This window comes from Oncorhynchus kisutch, linkage group LG2, assembly GCF_002021735.2.
Source record: "Oncorhynchus kisutch isolate 150728-3 linkage group LG2, Okis_V2, whole genome shotgun sequence".
In the NCBI taxonomy this organism is placed as follows: Eukaryota; Metazoa; Chordata; class Actinopteri; order Salmoniformes; family Salmonidae; genus Oncorhynchus; species Oncorhynchus kisutch.
Genome location: NC_034175.2, coordinates 78,009,549 through 78,029,654, shown reverse-complemented (window position 1 = coordinate 78,029,654; position 20,106 = coordinate 78,009,549). Strand labels below are relative to the sequence as shown.

General features: G+C 42.9%; 1 protein-coding gene across 2 annotated transcripts in view; it reads right to left on the bottom strand.

Moving 5' to 3' along the window:
• LOC116356339 (T-cell-specific surface glycoprotein CD28) overlaps window positions 1-20,106 on the bottom strand; it is a 38,748-nt gene that overhangs the window by 8,727 nt on the left and 9,915 nt on the right. For both annotated transcript variants that reach the window (XM_031801769.1, XM_031801772.1), the window contains exon 2: window positions 17,629-17,955. In XM_031801769.1, the coding sequence (XP_031657629.1) occupies window positions 17,629-17,955 (327 nt within the window). The remainder of the gene's footprint in view (window positions 1-17,628; window positions 17,956-20,106) is intronic.

Here is a 20,106-nt window from a genome sequence, read left to right as displayed (position 1 = left end):
GTTATAGATCACGGATTAGCTAGGATAGTATGGTTCTGTTATAGATCATGGACTAGCTAGGATAGTATGGTTCTGTTTTAGATCTGGAACCAGGCTAGGATAGTATGGTTCTGTTTCGATCTCGGACCAGGCAAGGATAGTATGGTTCTGTTTCGATCTCGGACCAGGCTAGGAGAGTATGATTCTGTTATAGATCTGGGACCATGCTAGGATTTAATGGTTCTGTTATAGATCTGGGACCAGGCTAGGAGAGTATGGTTCTGTTATATATCTGGGACCAGGCTAGGATAGTATGGTTCTGTTATAGATCTGGGACCAGGCTAGGATAGTATGGTTTAGTTATAGATCTGGGACCAGGCTAGGATAGAATGGTTCTGTTATAGATCTGCGACCAGGCTAGGATTGTATGGTTCTGTTATAGATCTGGGACCAGGCTAGGATAGTATGGTTCTGTTATAGATCTGGGACCAGGCTAGGATAGTATGGTTCTGTTATAGATCTGGGACCAGGCTAGGATAGTATGGTTCTGTTTAAGATCTGGGACCAAGCCAGGATAGTATGGTTCTGTTTTAGATCTTGGACCAGGCGAGAATAGTATGGTTCTGTTATAGATCATGGACCAGGCTAGTAGAGTATGGTTCTGTTTCGATCTCGGACCAGGCAAGGATAGTATGGTTCTGTTTCGATCTCGGACCAGGCAAGGATAGTATGGTTCTGTTATAGATCATGGACCAGGCTAGGATAGTATGATTCTGTTATAGATCATGGACCAGGCTAGGATAGTATGGTTCTATTTTAGATCTGGAACCAGGCTTGGATAGTATGGTTCTGTTATAGATCATGGACCAGGCTAGGATAGAATAGTTCTGTTATAGATCATGGACCAGGCTAGGATAGTATGGTTCTGTTTCGATCTCGGACCAGGCTAGGATAGTATGGTTCTGTTATAGATCTGGGACCAGGCTAGGATAGTATGGTTCTGTTATAGATCTGGGACCAGGCTAGGATAGTATTTTTCTGTTATAAATCTGGGACTAGGCTAGGATAGTACGGTTCTGTTATAGATCTAGGACCAGGTAGGATAGTATGGTTCTGTTATAAATCTGGGTCCAGGCTATGATTGTATGGTTCTGTTATAGATCAAGGACCAGGCTAGGATAGTATGGTTCTGTTATAGATCTGGAACCAGTCTTGGATAGTATGGTTCTGTTATAGATCATGGACCAGGCTAGGATAGTATGGTTCTATTTCGATCTAGGACCAGGCTAGGATAGTATGGTTATGTTATAAATCTGGGACCAGACTAGGATAGTATGGTTCTGTTATAGATCTGGGACCAGACTAGGATAGTATGGTTCTGTAAGTGATGTTATAGATCTTGGACCAGGCTAGGATAGTATGGTTCTGTTATAGATCTGGGAACAGGCTAGGATAGTATGGTTCTGTTATAGATCTGGGACCAGGCTAGGATAGTGTGGTTCTGTTATAGATGTGGGACCAGGCTAGGATAGTATGTTTCTGTTATAGATCATGGACCAGACTAGGATAGTATGGTTCTGTAAGTGATGTTATAGATCTTGGACCAGGCTAGTATAGTATGGTTCTGTTATAGATCATGGACCAGGCTAGTAGAGTATGGTTCTGTTTCGATCTCGGACCAGGCAAGGATAGTATGGTTCTGTTTCGATCTCGGACCAGGCAAGGATAGTATGGTTCTGTTTTTGATCTGGGACCAGGCTAGGATAGTATGGTTCTGTTATAGATCATGGACCAGGCTAGGATAGTATGATTCTGTTATAGATCATGGACCAGGCTAGGATAGTATGGTTCTATTTTAGATCTGGAACCAGGCTTGGATAGTATGGTTCTGTTATAGATCATGGACCAGGCTAGGATAGTATGGTTCTGTAAGTGATGTTATAGATCTTGGACCAGGCTAGTATAGTATCGTTCTGTTATAGATCATGGATTAGCTAGGATAGTATGGTTCTGTTATAGATATGGGACCAGGCTAGTATAGTATCGTTCTGTTATAGATCACGGATTAGCTAGGATAGTATGGTTCTGTTATAGATCATGGACTAGCTAGGATAGTATGGTTCTGTTTTAGATCTGGAACCAGGCTTGGATAGTATGGTTCTGTTATAGATCTGGGACCAGGCTAGGAGAGTATGATTCTGTTATAGATCTGGGACCAGGCTAGGATAGTATGGTTCTGTTATAGATCTGGGACCAGGCTAGGATAGTATGGTTCTGTTATAGATCTGGGACCAGGCTAGGATAGTATGGTTCTGTTATAGATCTGGGACCAGGCTAGGATAGTATGGTTTAGTTATAGATCTGGTACCAGGCTAGGATAGAATGGTTCTGTTATAGATCTGCGACCAGGCTAGGATAGTATGGTTCTGTTTAAGATCTGGGACCAAGCCAGGATAGTATGGTTCTGTTTTAGATCTGGGACCAGGCGAGAATAGTATGGTTCTGTTATAGATCATGGACCAGGCTAGTAGAGTATGGTTCTGTTTCGATCTCGGACCAGGCAAGGATAGTATGGTTCTGTTTCGATCTCGGACCAGGCTAGGAGAGTATGATTCTGTTATAGATCTGGGACCATGCTAGGATTTAATGGTTCTGTTATAGATCTGGGACCAGGCTAGGAGAGTATGGTTCTGTTATATATCTGGGACCAGGCTAGGATAGTATGGTTCTGTTATAGATCTGTGACCAGGCTAGGATAGTATGGTTTAGTTATAGATCTGGGACCAGGCTAGTATAGAATGGTTCTGTTATAGATCTGCGACTAGGCTAGGATTGTATGGTTCTGTTATAGATCTGGGACCAGGCTAGGATAGTATGGTTCTGTTATAGATCTGGGACCAGGCTAGGATAGTATGGTTATGTTATAAATCTGGGACCAGAATAGGATAGTATGGTTCTGTTATAGATCTGGGACCAGGCTAGTATAGTATCGTTCTGTTATAGATCATGGATTAGCTAGGATAGTATGGTTCTGTTATAGATCTGGGACCAGGCTAGGATAGTATGGTTCTGTTATAGATCTGGGACCAGGCGAGAATAGTATGGTTCTGTTTCGATCTCGGACCAGGCAAGGATAGTATGGTTCTGTTTTTGATCTGGGACCAGGCTAGGATAGTATGGTTCTGTTATAGATCATGGACCAGGCTAGGATAGTATGGTTCTGTTATAGATCATGGACCAGGCTAGGATAGTATGGTTCTGTAAGTGATGTTATAGATCTTGGACCAGGCTAGTATAGTATCGTTCTGTTATAGATCATGGATTAGCTAGGATAGTATGGTTCTGTTATAGATATGGGACCAGGCTAGTATAGTATCGTTCTGTTATAGATCACGGATTAGCTAGGATAGTATGGTTCTGTTATAGATCATGGACTAGCTAGGATAGTATGGTTCTGTTTTAGATCTGGAACCAGGCTTGGATAGTATGGTTCTGTTATAGATCTGGGACCAGGCTAGGAGAGTATGATTCTGTTATAGATCTGGGACCAGGCTAGGATAGTATGGTTCTGTTATAGATCTGGGACCAGGCTAGGATAGTATGGTTCTGTTATAGATCTGGGACCAGGCTAGGATAGTATGGTTCTGTTATAGATCTGGGACCAGGCTAGGATAGTATGGTTTAGTTATAGATCTGGTACCAGGCTAGGATAGAATGGTTCTGTTATAGATCTGCGACCAGGCTAGGATTGTATGGTTCTGTTATAGATCTGGGACCAGGCTAGGATAGTATGGTTCTGTTTCGATCTCGGACCAGGCAAGGATAGTATGGTTCTGTTTCGATCTCGGACCAGGCTAGGAGAGTATGATTCTGTTATAGATCTGGGACCATGCTAGGATTTAATGGTTCTGTTATAGATCTGGGACCAGGCTAGGAGAGTATGGTTCTGTTATATATCTGGGACCAGGCTAGGATAGTATGGTTCTGTTATAGATCTGGGACCAGGCTAGGATAGTATGGTTTAGTTATAGATCTGGGACCAGGCTAGTATAGAATGGTTCTGTTATAGATCTGCGACTAGGCTAGGATTGTATGGTTCTGTTATAGATCTGGGACCAGGCTAGGATAGTATGGTTCTGTTATAGATCTGGGACCAGGCTAGGATAGTATGGTTATGTTATAAATCTGGGACCAGAATAGGATAGTATGGTTCTGTTATAGATCTGGGACCAGGCTAGGATAGTATGTTTCTGTTATAGATCATGGACCAGACTAGGATTGTATGGTTCTGTAAGTGATGTTATAGATCTTGGACCAGGCTAGTATAGTATCGTTCTGTTATAGATCAGGGATTAGCTAGGATAGTATGGTTCTGTTATAGATATGGGACCAGGCTAGTATAGTATCGTTCTGTTATAGATCATGGATTAGCTAGGATAGTATGGTTCTGTAAGTGATGTTATAGATCTTGGACCAGGCTAGGATAGTATGGTTCTGTTATAGATCTGGGAACAGGCTAGGATAGTATGGTTCTGTTATAGATCTGGGACCAGGCTAGGATAGTATGGTTCTGTTATAGATCTGGGACCAGGCTAGGATAGTATGTTTCTGTTATAGATCATGGACCAGACTAGGATAGTATGGTTCTGTAAGTGATGTTATAGATCTTGGACCAGGCTAGTATAGTATCGTTCTGTTATAGATCAGGGATTAGCTAGGATAGTATGGTTCTGTTATAGATATGGGACCAGGCTAGTATAGTATCGTTCTGTTATAGATCATGGATTAGCTAGGATAGTATGGTTCTGTTATAGATCATGGACTAGCTAGGATAGTATGGTTCTGTTTTAGATCTGGAACCAGGCTTTGATAGTATGGTTCTGTTATAGATCTGGGACCAGGCTAGGAGAGTATGATTCTGTTATAGATCTGGGACCAGGCTAGGATAGTATGGTTCTGTTATAGATCTGGGACCAGGCTAGGATAGTATGGTTCTGTTATAGATCTGGGACCAGGCTAGGATAGTATGGTTCTGTTATAGATCTGGGACCAGGCTAGGATAGTATGGTTCTGTTATAGATCTGGAACCAGGCTTGGATAGTATGGTTCTGTTATAGATCTGGGACCAGGCTAGGAGAGTATGATTCTGTTATAGATCTGGGACCAGGCTAGGATAGTATGGTTCTGTTTTAGATCTGGGACCAGGCGAGAATAGTATGGTTCTGTTTTAGATCTGGGACCAGGCTTGGATAGTATGGTTCTGTTTTAGATCTGGGACCAGGCGAGAATAGTATGGTTCTGTTATAGATCATGGACCAGGCTAGTAGAGTATGGTTCTGTTTCGATCTCGGACCAGGCAAGGATAGTATGGTTCTGTTTTTGATCTGGGACCAGGCTAGGATAGTAAGGTTGTGTTATAGATCTGGAACCAGGCTAGGATAGTATGGTTCTCTTATAGATCTGGGACCATGCTAGGATTTAATGGTTCTGTTATAGATCTGGGACCAGGCTAGGAGAGTATGGTTCTGTTATATATCTGGGACCAGGCTAGGATAGTATGGTTCTGTTATAGATCTGGGACCAGGCTAGGATAGTATGGTTTAGTTATAGATCTGGGACCAGGCTAGTATAGAATGGTTATGTTATAGATCTGCGACTAGGCTAGGATTGTATGGTTCTGTTATAGATCTGGGACCAGGCTAGGAGTGTATGGTTCTGTTATAGATCTGGGACCAGACTAGGATTGTATGGTTCTGTTATAGATATGGGACCAGGCGAGGATAGTATGGTTCTGTTATAGATCTGGGACCAGGCCAGGATAGTATGGTTCTGTTATAGATCTGGGACCAGGCTAGGATAGTATGGTTCTGTTATAGATCTGGGACCAGGCTAGGAAAATATGGTTCTGTTATAGATCATGGACTAGCTAGGATAGTATGGTTCTGTTTTAGATCTGGAACCAGGCTTGGATAGTATGGTTCTGTTATAGATCATGAACCAGGCTAGGATAGTATGGTTCTGTTATAGATCATGGACCAGGCTAGGATAGTACGGTTCTGTTATAGATCTGGGACCAGGTAGGATAGTATGGTTCTGTTATAAATCTGGGTCCAGGCTATGATTGTATGGTTCTGTTATAGATCAAGGATCAGGCTAGGATAGTATGGTTCTGTTATAGATCTGGAACCAGTCTTGGATAGTATGGTTCTGTTATAGATCATGGACCAAGCTAGGATAGTATGGTTCTATTTCGATCTAGGACCAGGCTAGGATAGTATGGTTCTGTTTTTGATCTGGGACCAGGCTAGGATAGTAAGGTTGTGTTATAGAACTGGAACCAGGCTAGGATAGTATGGTTCTCTTATAGATCTGGGACCATGCTAGGATTTAATGGTTCTGTTATAGATCTGGGACCAGGCTAGGAGAGTATGGTTCTGTTATATATCTGGGACCAGGCTAGGATAGTATGGTTCTGTTATAGATCTGGGATCAGACTAGGATTGTATGGTTCTGTTATAGATATGGGACCAGGCGAGGATAGTATGGTTCTGTTATAGATCATGGACCAGACTAGGAAAGTATGGTTCTGTAAGTGATGTTATAGATCTTGGACCAGGCTAGTATAGTATCGTTCTGTTATAGATCAGGGATTAGCTAGGATAGTATGGTTCTGTTATAGATATGGGACCAGGCTAGTATAGTATCGTTCTGTTATAGATCATGGATTAGCTAGGATAGTATGGTTCTGTTATAGATCATGGACTAGCTAGGATAGAATGGTTCTGTTATAGATCTGGGACCAGGCTAGGAGAGTATGATTCTGTTATAGATCTGGGACCAGGCTAGGAAAATATGGTTCTGTTATAGATCATGGACTAGCTAGGATAGTATGGTTCTGTTTTAGATCTGGAACCAGGCTTGGATAGTATGGTTCTGTTATAGATCATGAACCAGGCTAGGATAGTATGGTTCTGTTATAGATCATGGACCAGGCTAGGATAGTACGGTTCTGTTATAGATCTGGGACCAGGTAGGATAGTATGGTTCTGTTATAAATCTGGGTCCAGGCTATGATTGTATGGTTCTGTTATAGATCTGGGACCAGGCTAGGAGAGTATGGTTCTGTTATAGATCTGGAACCAGTCTTGGATAGTATGGTTCTGTTATAGATCATGGACCAAGCTAGGATAGTATGGTTCTATTTCGATCTAGGACCAGGCTAGGATAGTATGGTTCTGTTTTTGATCTGGGACCAGGCTAGGATAGTAAGGTTGTGTTATAGATCTGGAACCAGGCTAGGATAGTATGGTTCTCTTATAGATCTGGGACCATGCTAGGATTGAATGGTTCTGTTATAGATCTGGGACCAGGCTAGGAGAGTATGGTTCTGTTATATATCTGGGACCAGGCTAGGATAGTATGGTTCTGTTATAGATCTGGGACCAGGCTAGGATAGTATGGTTTAGTTATAGATCTGGGACCAGGCTAGGATAGAATGGTTCTGTTATAGATCTGCGACCAGGCTAGGATTGTATGGTTCTGTTATAGATCTGGGACCAGGCTAGGATAGTATGGTTCTGTTATAGATCTGGGACCAGACTAGGATTGTATGGTTCTGTTATAGATATGGGACCAGGCGAGGATAGTATGGTTCTGTTATAGATCATGGACCAGACTAGGATAGTATGGTTCTGTAAGTGATGTTATAGATCTTGGACCAGGCTAGTATAGTATCGTTCTGTTATAGATCAGGGATTAGCTAGGATAGTATGGTTCTGTTATAGATATGGGACCAGGCTAGTATAGTATCGTTCTGTTATAGATCATGGATTAGCTAGGATAGTATGGTTCTGTTATAGATCATGGACTAGCTAGGATAGTATGGTTCTGTTTTAGATCTGGAACCAGGCTTTGATAGTATGGTTCTGTTATAGATCTGGGACCAGGCTAGGAGAGTATGATTCTGTTATAGATCTGGGACCAGGCTAGGATAGTATGGTTCTGTTATAGATCTGGGACCAGGCTAGGATAGTATGGTTCTGTTATAGATCTGGGACCAGGCTAGGATCGTATGGTTCTGTTTTAGATCTGGGACCAGGCTTGGATAGTATGGTTCTGTTTTAGATCTGGGACCAGGCGAGAATAGTATGGTTCTGTTATAGATCATGGACCAGGCTAGTAGAGTATGGTTCTGTTTCGATCTCGGACCAGGCAAGGATAGTATGGTTCTGTTTTTGATCTGGGACCAGGCTAGGATAGTAAGGTTGTGTTATAGATCTGGAACCAGGCTAGGATAGTATGGTTCTGTTATAGATCTGGGACCAGGCTAGGATAGTATGGTTCTGTTATATATCTGGGACCAGGCTAGGATAGTATGGTTCTGTTATAGATCTGGGACCAGGCCAGGATAGTATGGTTCTGTTATAGATCTGGGACCAGGCTAGGATAGTATGGTTCTGTTATAGATCTGGGACCAGGCTAGGAAAATATGGTTCTGTTATAGATCATGGACTAGCTAGGATAGTATGGTTCTGTTTTAGATCTGGAACCAGGCTTGGATAGTATGGTTCTGTTATAGATCATGAACCAGGCTAGGATAGTATGGTTCTGTTATAGATCATGGACCAGGCTAGGATAGTATGATTCTGTTATAGATCATGGACCAGGCTAGGATAGTATGGTTCTATTTTAGATCTGGAACCAGGCTAGGATAGTATGGTTCTGTTTCGATCTCGGACCAGGCTAGGATAGTATGGTTCTGTTATAGATCTGGGACCAGGATAGGATAGTATGGTTCTGTTATAGATCTGGGACCAGGCTAGGATAGTATTTTTCTGTTATAGATCTGGGACCAGGCTAGGATAGTATGGTTCTGTTATAAATCTGGGACCAGGATAGGATAGTATGGTTCTGTTATAGATCTGGGTCCAGGCTATGATTGTATGGTTCTGTTATAAATCTGGGTCCAGGCTATGATTGTATGGTTCTGTTATCGATCAAGGATCAGGCTAGGATAGTATGGTTCTGTTATAGATCTGGAACCAGTCTTGGATAGTATGGTTCTGTTATAGATCATGGACCAGGCTAGGATAGTATGGTTCTATTTCGATCTAGGACCAGGCTAGGATAGTATGGTTCTGTTTTTGATCTGGGACCAGGCTAGGATAATAAGGTTGTGTTATAGATCTGGAACCAGGCTAGGATAGTATGGTTCTCTTATAGATCTGGGACCATGCTAGGATTTAATGGTTCTGTTATAGATCTGGGACCAGGCTAGGAGAGTATGGTTCTGTTATATATCTGGGACCAGGCTAGGATAGTATGGTTCTGTTATAGATCTGGGACCAGGCTAGGATAGTATGGTTTAGTTATAGATCTGGGACCAGGCTAGGATAGAATGGTTCTGTTATAGATCTGCGACCAGGCTAGGATTGTATGGTTCTGTTATAGATCTGGGACCAGGCTAGGATAGTATGGTTCTGTTATAGATCTGGGACCAGACTAGGATTGTATGGTTCTGTTATAGATATGGGACCAGGCGAGGATAGTATGGTTCTGTTATAGATCTGGGACCAGGCCAGGATAGTATGGTTCTGTTATAGATCTGGGACCAAGCTAGGAAAATATGGTTCTGTTATAGATCATGGACTAGCTAGGATACTATGGTTCTGTTTTAGATCTGGAACCAGGCTTGGATAGTATGGTTCTGTTATAGATCATGAACCAGGCTAGGATAGTATGGTTCTGTTATAGATCATGGACCAGGCTAGGATAGTATGATTCTGTTATAGATCATGGACCAGGCTAGGATAGTATGGTTCTGTTATAGATCTGGGACCAGGATAGGATAGTATGGTTCTGTTATAGATCTGGGACCAGGCTAGGATAGTTTTTTTCTGTTATAAATCTGGGACCAGGCTAGGATAGTACGGTTCTGTTATAGATCTGGGACCAGGTAGGATAGTATGGTTCTGTTATAAATCTGGGTCCAGGCTATGATTGTATGGTTCTGTTATAGATCAAGGATAAGGCTAGGATAGTATGGTTCTGTTATAGATCTGGAACCAGTCTTGGATAGTATGGTTCTGTTATAGATCATGGACCAGGCTAGGATAGTATGGTTCTATTTCGATCTAGGACCAGGCTAGGATAGTATGGTTCTGTCATAGTTCTGGGACCAGGCTAGGATAGTATGGTTCTGTTATAGATCTGGGACCAGGCTAGGATAGTATGGTTATGTTATAAATCTGGGACCAGACTAGGATAGTATGGTTCTGTTATAGATCTGGGAACAGGCTAGGATAGTATGGTTCTGTTATAGATCTGGGACCAGGCTAGGATAGTGTGGTTCTGTTATAGATCTGGGACCAGGCTAGGATAGTATGTTTCTGTTATAGATCATGGACCAGACTAGGATAGTATGGTTCTGTTTCGATCTCGGACCAGGCAAGGATAGTATGGTTCTGTTTTTGATCTGGGACCAGGCTAGGATAGTAAGGTTCTGTTATAGATCTGGAACCAGGCTAGGATAGTATGGTTCTCTTATAGATCTGGGACCAGGCTAGGATAGAATGGTTCTGTTATAGATCTGCGACCAGGCTAGGATTGTATGGTTCTGTTATAGATCTGGGACCAGGCTAGGATAGTATGGTTCTGTTATAGATCTGGGACCAGGCTAGGATAGTATGTTTCTTTTATAGATCAGGGACCCGGCTAGGATAGTATGGTTCTGTTATAGATCTGGGACCAGGCTAGGATAGTATGGTTCTGTTTTAGATCTGGGACCAGGCGAGAATAGTATGGTTCTGTTATAGATCATGGACCAGGCTAGTAGAGTATGGTTCTGTTTCGATCTCGGACCAGGCAAGGATAGTATGGTTCTGTTTCGATCTCGGACCAGGCAAGGATAGTATGGTTCTGTTTTTGATCTGGGACCAGGCTAGGATAGTATGGTTCTGTTATAGATCATGGACCAGGCTAGGATAGTATGATTCTGTTATAGATCATGGACCAGGCTAGGATTGTATGGTTCTGTTTCGATCTCGGACCAGGCTAGGATAGTATGGTTCTGTTATAGATCTGGGACCAGACTAGGATAGTATGGTTCTGTAAGTGATGTTATAGATCCTGGACCAGGCTAGGATAGTATGGTTCTGTTATAGATCTGCGACCAGGCTAGGATTGTATGGTTCTGTTATAGATCTGGGACCAGGCTAGGATAGTATGGTTCTGTTATAGATCTGGGACCAGACTAGGATTGTATGGTTCTGTTATAGATATGGGACCAGGCGAGGATAGTATGGTTCTGTTATAGATCTGGGACCAGGCCAGGATAGTATGGTTCTGTTATAGATCTGGGACCAAGCTAGGAAAATATGGTTCAGTTATAGATCATGGACTAGCTAGGATACTATGGTTCTGTTTTAGATCTGGAACCAGGCTTGGATAGTATGGTTCTGTTATAGATCATGAACCAGGCTAGGATAGTATGGTTCTGTTATAGATCATGGACCAGGCTAGGATAGTATGATTCTGTTATAGATCATGGACCAGGCTAGGATAGTATGGTTCTGTTATAGATCTGGGACCAGGATAGGATAGTATGGTTCTGTTATAGATCTGGGACCAGGCTAGGATAGTATTTTTCTGTTATAAATCTGGATCCAGGCTAGGATAGTACGGTTCTGTTATAGATCTGGGACCAGGTAGGATAGTATGGTTCTGTTATAAATCTGGGTCCAGGCTATGATTGTATGGTTCTGTTATAGATCAAGGATAAGGCTAGGATAGTATGGTTCTGTTATAGATCTGGAACCAGTCTTGGATAGTATGGTTCTGTTATAGATCATGGACCAGGCTAGGATAGTATGGTTCTATTTCGATCTAGGACCAGGCTAGGATAGTATGGTTCTGTCATAGTTCTGGGACCAGGCTAGGATAGTATGGTTCTGTTATAGATCTGGGACCAGGCTAGGATAGTATGGTTATGTTATAAATCTGGGACCAGACTAGGATAGTATGGTTCTGTTATAGATCTGGGAACAGGCTAGGATAGTATGGTTCTGTTATAGATCTGGGACCAGGCTAGGATAGTGTGGTTCTGTTATAGATCTGGGACCAGGCTAGGATAGTATGTTTCTGTTATAGATCATGGACCAGACTAGGATAGTATGGTTCTGTTTCGATCTCGGACCAGGCAAGGATAGTATGGTTCTGTTTTTGATCTGGGACCAGGCTAGGATAGTAAGGTTCTGTTATAGATCTGGAACCAGGCTAGGATAGTATGGTTCTCTTATAGATCTGGGACCAGGCTAGGATAGAATGGTTCTGTTATAGATCTGCGACCAGGCTAGGATTGTATGGTTCTGTTATAGATCTGGGACCAGGCTAGGATAGTATGGTTCTGTTATAGATCTGGGACCAGGCTAGGATAGTATGTTTCTTTTATAGATCAGGGACCCGGCTAGGATAGTATGGTTCTGTTATAGATCTGGGAGCAGGCTAGGATAGTATGGTTCTGTTTTAGATCTGGGACCAGGCGAGAATAGTATGGTTCTGTTATAGATCATGGACCAGGCTAGTAGAGTATGGTTCTGTTTCGATCTCGGACCAGGCAAGGATAGTATGGTTCTGTTTCGATCTCGGACCAGGCAAGGATAGTATGGTTCTGTTTTTGATCTGGGACCAGGCTAGGATAGTATGGTTCTGTTATAGATCATGGACCAGGCTAGGATAGTATGATTCTGTTATAGATCATGGACCAGGCTAGGATAGTATGGTTCTGTTTCGATCTCGGACCAGGCTAGGATAGTATGGTTCTGTTATAGATCTGGGACCAGGCTAGGATAGTATGGTTCTGTTATAGATCTGGGACCAGGCTAGGATAGTATTTTTCTGTTATAAATCTGGGACCAGGCTAGGATAGTACGGCTCTGTTATAGATCTGGGACCAGGCTAGGATAGTATGGTTATGTTATAAATCTGGGACCAGACTAGGATAGTATGGTTCTGTTATAGATCTGGGACCAGACTAGGATAGTATGGTTCTGTAAGTGATGTTATAGATCCTGGACCAGGCTAGGATAGTATGGTTCTGTTATAGATCTGGGAACAGGCTAGGATAGTATGGTTCTGTTATAGATCTGGGACCAGGCTAGGATAGTGTGGTTCTGTTATAGATGTGGGACCAGGCTAGGATAGTATGTTTCTGTTATAGATCATGGACCAGACTAGGATAGTATGGTTCTGTAAGTGATGTTATAGATCTTGGACCAGGCTAGTATAGTATCGTTCTGTTATAGATCATGGATTAGCTAGGATAGTATGGTTCTGTTATAGATATGGGACCAGGCTAGTATAGTATCGTTCTGTTATAGATAATGGATTAGCTAGGATAGTATGGTTCTGTTATAGATCATGGACTAGCTAGGATAGTATGGTTCTGTTATAGATCTGGGACCAGGCTAGGAGAGTATGATTCTGTTATTGATCTGGGACCAGGCTAGGATTTAATGGTTCTGTTATAGATCTGGGACCAGGCTAGGAGTGTATGGTTCTGTTATATATCTGGGACCAGGCTAGGATAGTATGGTTCTGTTATAGATCTGGAACCAGGCTAGGATAGTATGGTTTAGTTATAGATCTGGGACCAGGCTAGGATAGAATGGTTCTGTTATAGATCTGCGACCAGGCTAGGATTGTATGGTTCTGTTATAGATCTGGGACCAGGCTAGGATAGTATGGTTCTGTTATAGATCTGGGACCAGGCTAGGATAGTATGGTTCTGTTATAGATCATGGACCAGGCTAGGATAGTATGGTTCTGTTTTAGATCTGGGACCAGGCGAGAATAGTATGGTTCTGTTATAGATCATGGACCAGGCTAGTAGAGTATGGTTCTGTTTCGATCTCGGACCAGGCAAGGATAGTATGGTTCTGTTTCGATCTCGGACCAGGCAAGGATAGTATGGTTCTGTTTTTGATCTGGGACCAGGCTAGGATAGTATGGTTCTGTTATAGATCATGGACCAGGCTAGGATAGTATGATTCTGTTATAGATCATGGACCAGGCTAGGATAGTATGGTTCTATTTTAGATCTGGAACCAGGCTTGGATAGTATGGTTCTGTTATAGATCATGGACCAGGCTAGGATAGTATAGTTCTGTTGTAGATCATGGACCAGGCTAGGATAGTATGGTTCTGTTTCGATCTCGGACCAGGCTAGGATAGTATGGTTCTGTTATAGATCTGGGACCAGGCTAGGATAGTATGGTTCTGTTATAGATCTGGGACCAGGCTAGGATAGTATTTTTCTGTTATAAATCTGGGACCAGGCTAGGATAGTACAGTTCTGTTATAGATCTGGGACCAGGTAGGATAGTATGGTTCTGTTATAAATCTGGGTCCAGGCTATGATTGTATGGTTCTGTTATAGATCATGGACCAGACTAGGATAGTATGGTTCTGTAAGTGATGTTATAGATCTTGGACCAGGCTAGTATAGTATCGTTCTGTTATAGATCATGGATTAGCTAGGATAGTATGGTTCTGTTATAGATCATGGACTAGCTAGGATAGTATGGTTCTGTTTTAGATCTGGAACCAGGCTTGGATAGTATGGTTCTGTTATAGATCTGGGACCAGGCTAGGAGAGTATGATTCTGTTATAGATCTGGGACCAGGCTAGGATAGTATGGTTCTGTTATAGATCTGGGACCAGGCTAGGATAGTATGGTTCTGTTATAGATCTGGGACCATGCTAGGATTTAATGGTTCTGTTATAGATCTGGGACCAGGCTAGGAGAGTATGGTTCTGTTATATATCTGGGACCAGGCTAGGATAGTATGGTTCTGTTATAGATCTGGGACCAGGCTAGGATAGTATGGTTTAGTTATAGATCTGGGACCAGGCTAGGATAGAATGGTTCTGTTATAGATCTGCGACCAGGCTAGGATTGTATGGTTCTGTTATAGATCTGGGACCAGGCTAGGATAGTATGGTTCTGTTTTAGATCTGGGACCAGGCGAGAATAGTATGGTTCTGTTATAGATCATGGACCAGGCTAGTAGAGTATGGTTCTGTTTCGATCTCGGACCAGGCAAGGATAGTATGGTTCTGTTTCGATCTCGGACCAGGCTAGGATAGTATGGTTCTGTTATAGATCATGGACCAGGCTAGGATAGTATGATTCTGTTATAGATCATGGACCAGGCTAGGATAGTATGGTTCTATTTTAGATCTGGAACCAGGCTTGCATAGTATGGTTCTGTTATAGATCATGGACCAGGCTAGGATAGTATAGTTCTGTTATAGATCATGGACCAGGCTAGGATAGTATGGTTCTGTTTCGATCTCGGACCAGGCTAGGATAGTATGGTTCTGTTATAGATCTGGGACCAGGCTAGGATAGTATGGTTCTGTTATAGATCTGGGACCAGGCTAGGATAGTATTTTTCTGTTATAAATCTGGGACTAGGCTAGGATAGTACGGTTCTGTTATAGATCTGGGACCAGGTAGGATAGTATGGTTCTGTTATAAATCTGGGTCCAGGCTATGATTGTATGGTTCTGTTATAGATCAAGGACCAGGCTAGGATAGTATGGTTCTGTTATAGATCTGGAACCAGTCTTGGATAGTATGGTTCTGTTATAGATCATGGACCAGGCTAGGATAGTATGGTTCTATTTCGATCTAGGACCAGGCTAGGATAGTATGGTTATGTTATAAATCTGGGACCAGACTAGGATAGTATGGTTCTGTTATAGATCTGGGACCAGACTAGGATAGTATGGTTCTGTAAGTGATGTTATAGATCTTGGACCAGGCTAGGATAGTATGGTTCTGTTATAGATCTGGGAACAGGCTAGGATAGTATGGTTCTGTTATAGATCTGGGACCAGGCTAGGATAGTGTGGTTCTGTTATAGATGTGGGACCAGGCTAGGATAGTATGTTTCTGTTATAGATCATGGACCAGACTAGGATAGTATGGTTCTGTAAGTGATGTTATAGATCTTGGACCAGGCTAGTATAGTATCGTTCTGTTATAGATCATGGATTAGCTAGGATAGTATGGTTCTGTTATAGATATGGGACCAGGCTAGTATAGTATCGTTCTGTTATAGATCATGGATTAGCTAGGATAGTATGGTTCTGTTATAGATCATGGACTAGCTAGGATAGTATGGTTCTGTTTTAGATCTGGAACCAGGCTTGGATAGTATGGTTCTGTTATAGATCTGGGACCAGGCTAGGAGAGTATGATTCTGTTATAGATCTGGGACCAGGCTAGGATAGTATGGTTCTGTTATAGATCTGGGACCAGGCTAGGATAGTATGGTTCTGTTATAGATCTGGGACCAGGCGAGAATAGTATGGTTCTGTTATAGATCATGGACCAGGCTAGTAGAGTATGGTTCTGTTTCGATCTCGGACCAGGCAAGGATAGTATGGTTCTGTTTTTGATTTGGGACCAGGCTAGGATAGTAAGGTTCTGTTATAGATCTGGAACCAGGCTAGGATAGTATGGTTCTGTTATAGATCTGGGACCAGGCTAGGATAGTATGGTTCTGTTATAGATCTGGGACCAGGCTAGGATAGTATGGTTCTGTTTTAGATCTGGGACCCGGCTAGGATAGTATGGTTCTGTTATAGATCAAGGACCAGGCTAGGATAGTATGGTTCTGTTTTAGATCTGGGACCCGGCTAGGATAGTATGGTTCTGTTATAGATCTGGGACCAGGCTAGTATAGTATGGTTCTGTTATAGATCTGGGACCAGGCTAGGATAGTATGGTTCTGTTATAGATCTGGGACCAGGCTAGGATAGTATGGTTCTGTTATAGATCAGGGACCAGGCTAGGATAGTATGGTTCTGTTTTAGATCTGGGACCCGGCTAGGATAGTATGGTTCTGTTATAGATCTGGGACCAGGCTAGGATAGTATGGTTCTGTTATAGATGTTATAGATCTGGGACCCGGCTAGGATAGTCTGGTTCTGTTAGAGATGTTTTAGATCTGGGACCCGGCTAGGATAGTCTGGTTCTGTTAGAGATGTTTTAGATCTGGGACCCGGCTAGGATAGTATGGTTCTGTTAGAGATGTTATAGATCTGGGACCAGGCTAGGATAGTATGATTCTGTTATAGATCTGGGACCAGGTTAGGATAGTATGGTTCTGTTATTGATCTGGGACCAGGCTAGGATAGTATGGTTCTGTTATAGATCTGGAACCAGGCTAGTATAGAATGGTTCTCTTATAGATCTGGGACCAGGCTAGGATTGTATGGTTCTGTTATTGATCTGGGACCAGGCTAGGATAGTATGGTTCTTTTATAGATCTGGGACCAGGCTAGGATAGTATGGTTATGTTAGAGATGTTTTAGATCTGGGACCAGGCTAGGATAGTCTGGTTGTGTTATAGATCTGGGACCAGGCTAAGATAGTATGGTTCTGTTAGAGATGTTATAGATCTGGGACCAGGCTAGGATAGTCTGGTTGTGTTATAGATCTGGGACCAGGCTAAGATAGTATGGTTCTGTTAGAGATGTTATAGGTCTGGGACCAGGCTAAGATAGTCTGGTTGTGTTATTGATCTAGGACCAGGTCAGTTCATTTGTGCAGTGCATCATCTTTGTATTCAGTCCCTTACCTGTTATCAGTAGAGTGTGAACAGAGTCCACTTTATAAGGGGGTGACCACAGCCTCTCTGCTCTGCAGATGTACAGTCCTGTTCCATTGACCGTGAACACATAGCGGTTGGTTTGGTTGTGGTTCAGGTTCTGTTCAGCTAGGTAGAACTGGACCCAGGTGTCTGATTGGTTGTTTATGGTGTGATTCTGGTTCCTCTTGAGCACTGTGGTGTGAACGGGGGACTGGTTCAAAGAGAGGTGGAATCTCAGATCGTCTCCTGTCATGTTGGGGCAGGAGATGGACACTCTGCTGTGGAGAGATACACTCTGTATGGACAGAGGTCTGTCTGTATGGGGAAACAAGGAGGGTGGGTTAAGTGACTATGACATGTTAGAGGGCAGGAACCTGTTTCTGTAGTGAGACAGCTTGATGTAGAGTACACCCCCTGGACAGGACGCTAGTCTATCTCCTGTTTCTGTAGTGAGACAGCTTGATGTAGAGTACACCCCCTAGACAGGACGCTAGTCTATCTCCTGTTTTTTTAGTGAGACAGCTTGATGTAGAGTACACCCCCTGGACAGGACACTAGTCTATCTCCTGTTTCTGTAGTGAGACAGCTTGATGTACAGGACACCCCCTGGACAGGACACTAGTCTTTCTCCTGTTTCTGTAGTGAGACAGCTTGATGTAGAGTACACCCCCTGGACAGGACTCTAGTCTATCTCCTGTTTCTGTAGTGAGACAGCTTGATGTAGAGTACACCCCCTGGACAGCTTGATGTAGAGTACACCCCCTGGTGGGTTAGGAACTTTAGTGAGTGTAATTTTACGTCTGAAACGTCCCTCCTGTTGGGATAGTGACGTCACGTTCCAGAAGACAACAGGCTTCGGATTCTTTGAGTCAGAAATCAAGAGCCTGTAGAGGTGTCGGGTGAAGTTACCCTTAGGAAGCTTATCCTGGGTCAGTTTTGCATCCCCCCCCCAAAAAAATTGTTGTTTTGTTGAGGTTAGAATCTGAGGAGGGGGAACTGATCCTAGATCTGTACTTAGAGTTAACAGAGCGTCTGTGGAGGAGAATCTACAGTACTAGTATGTGACACAGAGATGTGAAGAACCACTGTGCAGCAGTTGTTTACATCATACCTCACTCCATCCTGTTTGCTCAGTCAGGAAGTGGTTGCCACAATAGATCTCTGAACCTATGTTGTTTGATTATAAAGATAAAATGAACCCATCTGTGACTGCAACATTCAATATCAGAAAAAACATTGTGAACCCTCTTCTCTCTCTATATTGATCTGAAGAGTTTAATTCCAAAACGCTATATATCCATTTTCATAAATGTTGGTAAATGAGCTTTTATTGTTATAAGAAGTTATGAAATGTAACATTGTTATCAGGAAATATTCCAAAAGGATAGAAATAAACTTGTGCTGCCGGTGCTGCTGGTGCTGCTAGTGCTGCTGGTGCTGCCAGTGCAGCTGATGCTACCGGTGCTGCTGGTGCTGCCGGTGCAGCTGATGCTACCGGTGCTGCCGGTGCTGCCAGGGCTGCCAGTGCTACTGGTGCTGCCGGTGCTGCCGGTGCTGCTGGTGCTACTGGTGCTGCCGGTGCTGCCGGTGCTGCTGGTGCTGCCACTCCATCAGGTCAGGGATAGTAGTGATTTCAGTAATAAGCCGGTCCTGCCACTCCATCAGATCAGGGATAGTAGTGATCTCAGTAATAACCCGCAGCATCATGTTGTGGGGGTGCTTTGCTGCAGGAAGGACTAGTGCACTTCACAAAATAGATGGCATCATGAGAGAGAAAAATTACGTGGATATATTGAAGCAACATCTCAAGACATCAGTCAGGAAGTTAAGGCTTGGTCACAAATGGGTCTTCCAAATGGAAAATGACCCCAAGCATACTTCCAAAGTTGTGGCAAAATGGCTTAAGGACAACAAAGTCAAGGTATTGGAGTGGCCATCACAAAGCCCTGACCTCAATCCTATAGAAAATTTGTGGGCAGAACTAAAAAAAAGCATGTGCAAGCAAGGAGGCCTACAAACCTGACTCAGTTACACCAGCTCTGTCAGGAGGAGTGGGTCAAAATTCACCTAACGTATTGTGGGAAGCTTGTGGAAGGCTGCCCGAAACGTTTGACCCAAGTTAAACAATTTAAAGGCAATGCTACCAAATACTAATTGAGTGTATGTAAACTTCTGACCCACTGGGAATGTGATGAAAGAAATAAAAGCTGAAATAAATCATTCCCTCTACTATTATTCTGACATTTCACATTCTTAAAATAAAGAGGTGATCCTAACTGACCTAAGACAGGGGATTTTTTTTACTAGGATTAAATGTCAGGAATTGTGAAAAACTGAGTTTAAATGTATTTGGCTGAGGTGTACGTACGGTCATTGTGAGGACGATGTCGTCGATGCACTTACTGATGAAGCCGGTGACTAAGGTACAGGGTTGGGTAGGTGACAGGGTTGGGTAGGTGACAGGGT